Source organism: Polypterus senegalus, unplaced genomic scaffold (assembly GCF_016835505.1).
Source record: "Polypterus senegalus isolate Bchr_013 unplaced genomic scaffold, ASM1683550v1 scaffold_4139, whole genome shotgun sequence".
NCBI classification, from domain to species: domain Eukaryota; kingdom Metazoa; phylum Chordata; class Cladistia; order Polypteriformes; family Polypteridae; genus Polypterus; species Polypterus senegalus.
In genome coordinates this window covers 16,481-26,713 of record NW_024378336.1, presented here as the reverse complement: position 1 = coordinate 26,713, position 10,233 = coordinate 16,481, and the positions used below count along the sequence as shown (strand labels likewise).

The 10,233-nt window shown below is 38.7% G+C and overlaps 1 protein-coding gene across 1 annotated transcript; it reads right to left on the bottom strand.

Annotated features, from left to right (window-relative positions):
• Nucleotides 1–1,867: 1,867 nt before the first annotated feature.
• Nucleotides 1,868–7,135, bottom strand: LOC120519573 (gastrula zinc finger protein XlCGF7.1-like). Its single transcript, XM_039742519.1, has 2 exons — nt 6,779–7,135; nt 1,868–3,113 (listed from the first exon to the last, which is right to left on the bottom strand). The coding sequence occupies exon 2, from the start codon at nt 3,040–3,042 to the stop codon at nt 2,344–2,346; it is 699 nt and encodes a 232-aa protein (XP_039598453.1). The 5' UTR covers nt 3,043–3,113; nt 6,779–7,135; the 3' UTR covers nt 1,868–2,343.
• Nucleotides 7,136–10,233: the final 3,098 nt, after the last annotated feature.

Here is a 10,233-nt window from a genome sequence, read left to right as displayed (position 1 = left end):
AGAGTCATAATGAAAATCACCAGCAGTCACTGACTAGAAGATATGCCTTAAATCTTGATGTTAAAACTGCAAACAAACTAAAAACGGCATTTCTCTGAACTGATCATCAATCCTATGAGTACTCACAGTGAAGTTCTTGGAGGGTTGAATCCTCAGCCTCAGGCCATCGGCTCAAACCCGTACAATAATTTAAAGGTGTAACGCCACAAAAATCTACACTCCAAACTATCAGTTTTATCAGGAGGCGATAATCAGACGATGTACCGTCTCCAAAATCTAGACGCTGACCCATTAACGCGGTCAAAGTGAGAATAAGCCTGAATTTATACTCACACACTGAAGCACGTGTGATGAAGGGTGTGAGGCCGAGCGTCGTGACGTGGCACTTAATTCTAGGGAGGCAACAGTGCAACACGTCCTAGCAACACAGTCAAGAAGGATAAAGCTACAAAATGGCAACAGGACACACTTACAATTTAATAATAAAAACAGTTTATTAATTGTCATTCATTATTAACACCAAATGCTCATGTATTAATAATTTCTAATGTACAAGGCCTCCAAGAATTCAAAGTAAAGAAGCATAAAAAATATTTAAAGCAAAACAAAATGTCAAGAACGTTCACACTGTAACAGGCCTGGCTCATCTTGGATTAACTTTGCTGGTTATCAGATGAAACACAGAAAGCAAGCTGAAGAAATGTCGGCTAACAGGAGCGCTGCAGAACAATCCCACCACTCAGGTGAGTCCTTCTGAATGAAGACAGACCAGGGAGGGCAGCTGGCTTTGTTCACGTCTTACAAGTCTGTCCTTCTCAGAGTGCCATCCACTTTGTGCTCCAGTCCCAAACTCCAAATGTGCTACGGGGTGCAGTGGGGTTGTTGACCTGGAAGTGGCACTCTATACAGGGCTGATGAATGGTGACATAAAAATCAACAAAAGTGATTGATCACAAATGTCACATTATGTGTTTGTGTGGTCTTTGGGGTGACATTACAGTTTCAGAACATGGTAACTGATAAATAACAGACTTATTCAGTGCATGGTCACCGATTTGAAATCAAAAATGCCCCATCATCAAAGCTCAGAAACTAAAGTATTCCCCTTCTTGTCAGTGGCACTGCACTGTGGATTTGATTTGACTTCTCCATTTTTAATTATTACATTGAAGTTTTTCAGTTGTGTTCTTTGGTTTTAGTTGATTTTACCACACAGTACTGTTGCTACCTTATTCTGTTGTCTGGTGTTTGTATTGTTCACCATCTTATGTCACAGCACCAGTGCAGAGATGATCACTCCCTGTATGGCTGACATCCTGGCAGTACAGTTTCTAAATCCTTCATGAAATCTTATGTGTTACTGATGATGGCTGATACAGGAGGACCACTTTCAACATTCAGAACAGCTAAGAGGCTTACCACAAGTAAGCCAGTCATTTATAAATATGAAGGCCACTGCTGTCTGAAAAGCGTTAACCACATTTAGGACAACAATGAGGTTTTTTCTTGAACCTATGAGTTGTTGAAGAAGATTCTTGCTGTTTTTGAAATACAGTATGTGTTGTATTCCTGTGTGTTCATTCCAGTGTGAATTCATATGTGGCTCTGAGGTTACCTTATATCTACGATCTGTTTGCCATGTTGAAGTTTTTCTCCAATATTCTATGAACTTATTAACTATTTTAAACTGGAGTCCTTTACGTCATTCAGAATTTTCTTTCTTTTTTTTTGGTTGACGAGCCAATGGAAAGATCATTTGTCAATTCTGGGACAGGCTTTACTCCAATATGACTTTGTGTGTGTCTCAGAAAACTTTTTCTGGAAGAGCACCCTTTACCACATTCAGAACAGGTGTACTGGTTCTCCATTGTGGATCCTTCTGTGCCTCTTAAGCATGTTTTGACGTGAGAATCGTTTGCCACATTCTGGAAAGCAATAAGGTTTTTCTCCATAGTGAATTCTCATTGGATCTTTAAGAGTCGTGCTGTCTGAGAACGGCTTTATTTCTTACCAGAATTAATTATTTTATGATTGTGAAGAGAAGTGTTATATGAGAATCGTATTCCACATTCAGTACAAGTGTAAGGTTTCTTTCCAGTCTGACTTCTCTTATGATTATAAAGAGAACTGAGATGTGAGAATTGTTTGCCACACTCCAAGCAATGGTGAGGTTTCTCTCCAGTGTGACGTCTGACGTGACTCTGTAGGGTGCTTTGTTTTGAGAACTGCTTATCACATTCAGGACAAAAATAAGTTTTCTATCTAGTATGAGTTCTGATGTGGGACTGAAATGAGCATAAATCTTAGAATCGTTTCCCACATTCAGATCAGCAAAAAGATTTTTTATTTAGTATGGATTTTTGCGTGTCTATAAAGACTTTTCTTGCTTGCATAACATTTGCCACATTCAGAGCATACATACTGCATTTTCTCTTCCATGTGAGATTGCGTGTGTACTCGAAAACACCTAATGTTGAAAAATTTTTTGCCACATTGAGAACAGCAATATTGCTTCTCTCCAGTGTGAATTTGTGTGTGCCTTTGAGAACTGTGTTTGTCAGAAAATTGTTTGCCACAATCTGAACAGCAATGAGGTTTTTCTCCTGTGTGGATTTTTCTGTGCCTCTGAAGATACATTATATATGAGAAAGATTTACCACAGTCTGGACAACAATAAGGTTTTTCTCCTGTGTGGATTCTTCTGTGAATCTGAAGATAGCTTTTACATGAGAACAACTTACCACATTCTGAACAGCAATGAGGTTTTTCTCCTGTGTGGATTCTTCTGTGCCTCTGAAGATAGGTTTTACATGAGAACAACTTACCACATTCTGGACAGCAATGAGGTTTTTCTCCAGTGTGGATTATTCTGTGGTTCTCAAGACGGCATCTCATTGAGAATCGTTTACCACATTCTTTACAGCAATGAGGTTTCAGCTCTCCAGAGTGATTTTTTTTGTGTTTGTTAAAATTCTTCATGTTTGGGAAATGCTTACCACATTCATAACAACAATATGTTTTTTCTCCAGTGTGAATCTTCATACCTTTCTCATTGTATTGAAGAGAGGGCTGACCAAATGAAGCAGGAGGTAAGCTGCCATTCTTCTGTATATCTGAAATAACAAACATTTTTACAATTTTTTTCCTGACACCTTAATCCAAGGCGACTTACAACATTTGAGACACAATTGGTTACATTTGTCTTGTTTTTCCAACTGGATCACAGGCAGGTCATGTAAATTGCTTGTGGTCACATGGGGTCAATAGCTGAATCTGAACCTGCAACTTCAGGGTTTGATGTCCAAATTCCTAACCACTACCCGCCTTTTAAGATAAATGACACAGTACAAGTAAAGTGGTGGCACAATGGTTGGAGTTCCTTCCTCACACTGAGATGCCATTGATGGTCTGGCCATTCTGTGTGTGGTCTATAGATGTTCTGCTGCTCTCTGTTCAAATTATCCACCTTTCTCTCATATGTGAAAGATATGCCTGATGTGATCAATCAATCACTAATCAAAATCAGCCAATTTTCACAAGAAATGGCAAATTAGCTGATCTTAACATCTGATCTTGAATGATAAAAGCATGCAAGACAATGTCCCAGTATTACCAAAATAGAGAAACACGTCCTCGCCAGTCTAACAGTTTTATTGTCATCCTACAGGAGATAACACATTTGCGGTTTGGAATATTTGTGCATAAAGAAGTCAGTGATGGAGGATTCTCTGCTAACACATTCAACAATACAAACCTTATTCAGCATCTGAGAAGTCAACACAAAAGGGACTGGTGTGAAGAACAAGCTGTTCAAAGGCTGAGATGACCAGCAAGCTTAGTCTAACTCAGTCACCTACTCTCACCGCCTCCAATAATAGCAGCACTTAGAAAACTTAACCTTATAATACTGACAGCAAGAACCCCAAACACTTACTGTGACAGTAAAAACAGTGGAATATGTAAGCCTGGACAACCAGCCACGTTCAGTTCAGAAAGATGTCAACCTCTATATCAGGGGTTCTCAAACTCGGTCCTGGGACCCACTGTGGCTTCAGGTTTTTGTTCCAACCAGCCTCTGTTTTAATTGGACCCCTGTGCTAATTAAATGAACTGTTGGTTCCCAGATTCCCTGTTTTGGGAACAATATACAAATTAGAAGACTAAGTTTTGTAAAAAAAAAAAAAAAAAAAAAAGTATTAAAATGTACTAAGCAGTTATATGTATTTTTTTCTTTTTAAACAGTATTTTCATTCTACTTTTCTAGGCGTTCTAATTGTTTAATTGTTGAATTAATCCGTTATTTACTACTTTGTGGGGCTGACGCTAATGTATTTGCAGCCTTTCACGATTGAGTGTTGTTTGCTTGGGTTTCTGCTCTGCTTGTTTTTAATTGTCATTATTAAGATTCAATGAAGGGGGCAAACTGCACAGAGAAAGGGCAAAATATAATAAAAAGAGAGTTAAGTATTTGAATCCATAGCAAAAACAGAAATATTTCTAAGTTTCTTATAAATCTAAAAATCATGCTGCTGTGCATTTCTGAATTTAGAATAAAAGATAAATAATACCAGCTAATTAAATGAGATCAGTGCTATCAGGTGTTGTCACTGATTAGAAATCTGGTTGGAACAAAAACCTGTAGCCACAGTGGACCCCAGGGCGAGTTTGAGAACCCCTGTTCTAGATCATTTAGATCTACGATTCCATCAGCCAGTGAGTGTTTGTTGACTGATTTATTTGTATAATTAATTAACCAGGCATTAGCTGTTTTGACTAAAATCCCTTTTATTAGCCTTTCAGTGAATGTGTAGCTAAGATGGGAGGAAAGGGATGCAGAGTTTTACCGAGCTGGTACATAAATACAAATCATTATCAAGTGGATGTCGACTAGTTAGAAATTGTAATCACCCCTCTTATTGGCTTCTTGGATAAAATGATACGAGCGTAGTTTTTAGACCTAAATAAAATAATACTAATCATGCATATTAAGCATTGAGTATTAATAGTCACTATACATTTATGAATTCTGTAACAGATATTATTATCATAATAATTTTTTCCCAAAATTAAACAATGGTACAAGGACAAGTATTTCAAAGATGACTGCAAATCTCAAACACATAAACAGCTTAGTGTCGGTGTCTCGACCACGCAGACGCACTTGGAGCGACAGAAGACAGCCAAGAGATTCAAAGAAACTCCCCGCCAACAGAACTGCAGAATGCATAAAGAAATTGTCAATAAAAAAAAAAAAATGATATTTGAGTCAGCAGCATCAGAGGTGAATCTTTATCTCTGTGAACCTCATACCACAAGAGATGCTGGGCCACTGGCTTTCTGGAGGACCAATAAAAGTCGTCGTCGCTACCTGTGCCCTCCTTATACAGTGGGGACAGCGAGGGTCTGTTCAGTACGGCAGCACACGTCGTGGATGACAGAAGGACCAGACTGTCCTCAGAACATGCAGAGATGATTATATTCTTAGATAAGAACCTGAAGCGTTCACCAAGATTGTCTTATTTTATTCTGGTCGTATTCGACGGCTACAAATATCTAACTGAACATTTTATTTGATTTGAAATGTGGAGTATGATTAAGACATGCCTTTAGTTTTGTTCGGCTTGTTTTTGTTCAATTATGTGTGCATTATGGGTACATTTTTTTGTGTATGCCGTATGCAGTAGCACTTTATTATGGAATGTGAAGATTATGCATGGCTTAAAATACAATTATTATTAAAAAAAAGAAAAATGGTATTATTATTATTATTGATATCAGCAGATCCTAATGGGTGATCAATATCAGCTCTAAAGACTGCAATCAGAGCCTTCCTACCCAATAATGTGTCTGAATGTTGGTTTTCTCTCCTTCATTGTAATGTATGTGATGAGATTTACATGGACTAAAAATAAACATACAAATATATCCTCTTGTGTTAGGGGGCACAGTGTTTAGCACAGCTGCTTTATTGTTCAGGGTCAAATTCTGCCTACAGTTGTTCTACACAGGGGCTCTGAATGGTGTTTCTGGTTATTCTGGTTCATCCCCTCATCCCCATAAACATGCAGGTGAAGTGGAGTGGTGACTCCAAACTGACCCGATGTGACTGTGGGAGACAGAAGGGCCCAAGGTCATCTCCAAGTGAAGATTTCACACCACTGCCAACTTGTCCAGGCCATGCTGCCCCAGCAAGTTCAGGCTGAGAGCAGAACACAAGATGCTGAAAGAAGACCCTGAGACCCCCTGAATGTCATCATGGCTTGTACAGGCAGCTCTTGTCACTGTTAACGTCAAAATGCATGAGATTACCATTAGAAAGATGAGGCACATATTAGGTGAGCACTGGCTTGAGCAAATTCACTCTTATTTAGTGCACAGGGGTGAGGATTCTTACTTATTTATTTCTTTTGTGGGGATTTCTGTCTAAACTGCCACACAATTTAAGAAATATACACATATTTAACAAAATATGACTTTTGATATTCTCATTGTACGTAATGCACTGTTGGCCTAACATACGTCACAGTTTCAGTCAAAGCCTCATGATGTTCAAGTCATGCTCAACACTTTAGATTTTTCCTTATTCACTCAAGTTTTTCTAATTTATTATTTATTAGGTAACCTATTGTTTGATATCATGCACCTGAGCAGGTGGTCTTTATCCAAGTTTAATTAACTGTGTTTTCCACTCTCATTTCAATTTTCTAAAAACATCAAATCACCCACCGTTAGAATTTATAAACGCTCTCTTTCTTTTATATTTAATCACATTACTCACTTATTCCAACACTCCCAGGTGACTCTTCTCCTTCTCTCCCATTTCCCTCGGTGATTTTCTCTTCAGACTCTGATAACTCTGATTTCAGCTCTGCAGAATTCTCCTGTATAACCAGTCGTCCTGTATTAGTGGACCAGGGCTGTAAACTGGATGGAGATTCTTCACAGGTCTCTTGTTTGAAAATATCCTCAGTTTCATGCTTTTCAAGTTCAAGACCACCTGAGAAATCATTCAAATACTCAGCTTTAATGGCAGCAGTCACCCCGTTGCACTCCTCCTCCTCTTTAAAAACTGAAATTCTTTCTTCGTGATCCTCCAGTTTCACACACACATCCTCTGGTGTGAGCCGCTCACAGTCCTCTTCTTTAATGTCCACCGTTCTTTCATCCACGCCATCTTCTTTGGCAGAGGCCATGCTCTGTGGGAAACTCTTCTCTCTCTTTAAGTGGCTGCCCTTCTCTTCTCAGATTCACTTCTTACATGGACAGCCCTGAGCTGGAGGCCATTAGACACCTCAGTGTATGGACAAGTGAAATGAAAAGCCCTGTGAAAATAAAAGTGTAGAATTAACTTCATAAAGTCAGTAAAAATAATGAGCACACTTCAGGGTCACAGTGCCCTCCATGAGGTTTGGGTCAAAGACACATTTCTCTCGATTTCCTCCTGTGCCTCACAGTTTAAAATTAGAAATCAAACAATTCAGATGTGATCAAAGTGCACTGCAGACCTTCATTAAAGGGGATTTGCATACATTTCAGTGCCACCATGTAGATATGACAACACTGTATCTACACGGCACCATCATGTTTGGACACAGCAATGGCAGGTCTATTAACACTAAAATTACCAGAGACTATGAAAAAACTCGTTGATCCGTCCCACCTTAAATCGCTTCTTAAAACCGTTCTCATTTCTCCGCCAGCGTCTTTTGTTAATCTAAATGTGCTGATAAAGAAAAGCTGTAAGTAGCCGGCTATTCCATCCCCCCACCGACTTAGAACGTGCACAAACGCTCCCAGCTCATGTCTTGATTGATTATCTGGGAGTGAAGTGGAGTTTTAGAGTGGAAATTATAGATCATTATTTGGAATACACGCATTTCACGTGTCTTCCGTTTCTACAGTAATCCGTGTAAACACATTTTTAAAACAGAAAAGTTTTTCATATTGTAGTAGTAAATGACAAAATGTAGGCATAAACTATATAATGTATGAAGCCTGAAGTCCAAATATCAAAGAAACAGTTTCACAAAAGGTACAAATATAACAAAACAAGTGCGCTATTATTCAAATATATAACTGTAGAAAAAAAGCCGCCTTAGCATGCACCATTGACACATACTGCAACGGTAGCATAATGGTATCAGCTGCTGACTAGTAATCAAAAGGTCATGAGTTCGATCCTGCACCACTCCGTTTTGAGAAGTAAACTGCTCTTATTCTTACTATTTTAGAATAAAAACACACATTTGATTTCGGTGTGTAACAGCCAGTGTAATTTATGATACTTGTAAAGGTTAGTTTTTTTTATTCACTTTTCATTCTCTCAGTCGTGTTCAGGATCCTTCCCTACCCCCCATCTGACACTGCTGTTTTCACATAAAGACGCTCTGTAGCTCTGCAGCGTACTTGTGACTGTACTCGCACCAATGCTTGTGAACTGAAGTGCCTGCGCACTTTTCGTGGCATTACACGTCTATTTTTTGAGCATGCCCGTGTCGCTCAAACACAGGAACATATGTTGGTGTACAAGTATAACAAAACAAGCACACTTTTATATTTTACACTATAAGTGAAGAAAAAAATAAAGCAAGTTAAAGTAGGCGGTTGATACGACAGCTTGTGTGGTGCAATGCTAAGAACTGCTAATTTCTGATCCGTGCTATATAAGATCATCACATTCAAATATTAACAATTCCCACACGCCCTTCCTACATTCACGACATGTGTACTTGTTGCAGTGTACACACCTCTCTGTGCTTTCGTTCCTATTACACTGAATGAGCACCTGACGTTGTACTTTCTTCCTATATAAATAACATTCGAGTATAGCGCGTCTCCAAATAAATCACATTTGCGCTATAGCGCGTGTTTATGTGAAAACAGCAATATCAGATGGGGGGGGATATCGTGAACGCGACTGGGAGAATGGAACTGAATTTAAAAAAAAAAAAAGCTAACCTTTTCAATTATCATGCATTTACACTGGCTCTTACAGACTGACTGAAATCAAATTATGTATTTATTCTAAAATAGTTAAGCACATGCAATATTATTTGAAAACAAACAGCGTCAGATCAGGTTTGAATACACGCTGATGCTGTTACAGAAGGTGTCAGCTTATTAAGTGCTGCAGTTTCAATGCACAGTACATGCAATATTATTTGAAATCGAACAGTGTCAGATGAGGCGCATATTCAAACCCGATCTGACGTTGTTCATTTTCAAATAATATTGCATTAGTGCGATGATGTTTTTACATATATTGTCTCTTTCATTCATCTTGCGGTTTGTAATCAGTGACCACGTGTTTTTTCCCCGATCTTGCCAGTTCGCACATGTTGCTGTATGGTGCTGTTTCTTTGTACTCCAGGACATGCAGAGAACAGAAAAGTACAGAGCAGTAAGTTCAGCGCTATATGCAATCAGACAGACAGACAGACAGGCAGAGAAGACACTAGATTTATAAATAAACAGGGAAGGCACTGTATAATAGATATATAAAAAAACAGCTAAGGGGATAGATATATAGATAGGTAGGAAGGAAAGGCACTATATGATAGGCAGACAGGGAAGCTCCTATATAATAATACAATTACTGTTATTACTATATAGATAGACAGCGAGCTCAGGCAAGCAGAACGGAGAAGGTTAAAAATAAATAAATTTTCTTCCCAGCAGGGAATCAAACTCAGATCTCTTAAAGTACACCAAGTCTGCTGCGCTCTAAGTGTCGAAATGTTACCCGTACGGCACGGAAGCTGTTGTAAAAGTCTTGAACCTTTTAAGAAAGTGTTTATTTGATCTTTGGCCTTCAGGCTTCACACATTTTATAGTTTATGCCTACATTTTGTAACATTTATTACTAAAATATGAAAAAGTTTCTGTTTTAACATTGTGTTTACACAGATTACTGTAGAAACAGAACACACATGAAATGCGTGTGTTCCAAATAACAATCTATTATTTCCACTCTAAAACTCCACTTCCCTCTCATATAATCGAGGCATGAGCTGGGAGAAGTTCGTGCACATTCTAAGTCGGTGGGGGGGATGGAATAGCCGGCTACTTGCAGTTTGTTTTTATCGGCACATTTACAGCACAAAGGAGGCTGGCGGAGAGGTGAGAACGGTTTTAAGAAGCGATTTAAGGTGAGACGGATCTACGAGTGTTTTTGTAGACTCTGGTAATTCTAGTGTTAAGGCCATCATATTTTGGATATCCTCGCTGGACTTG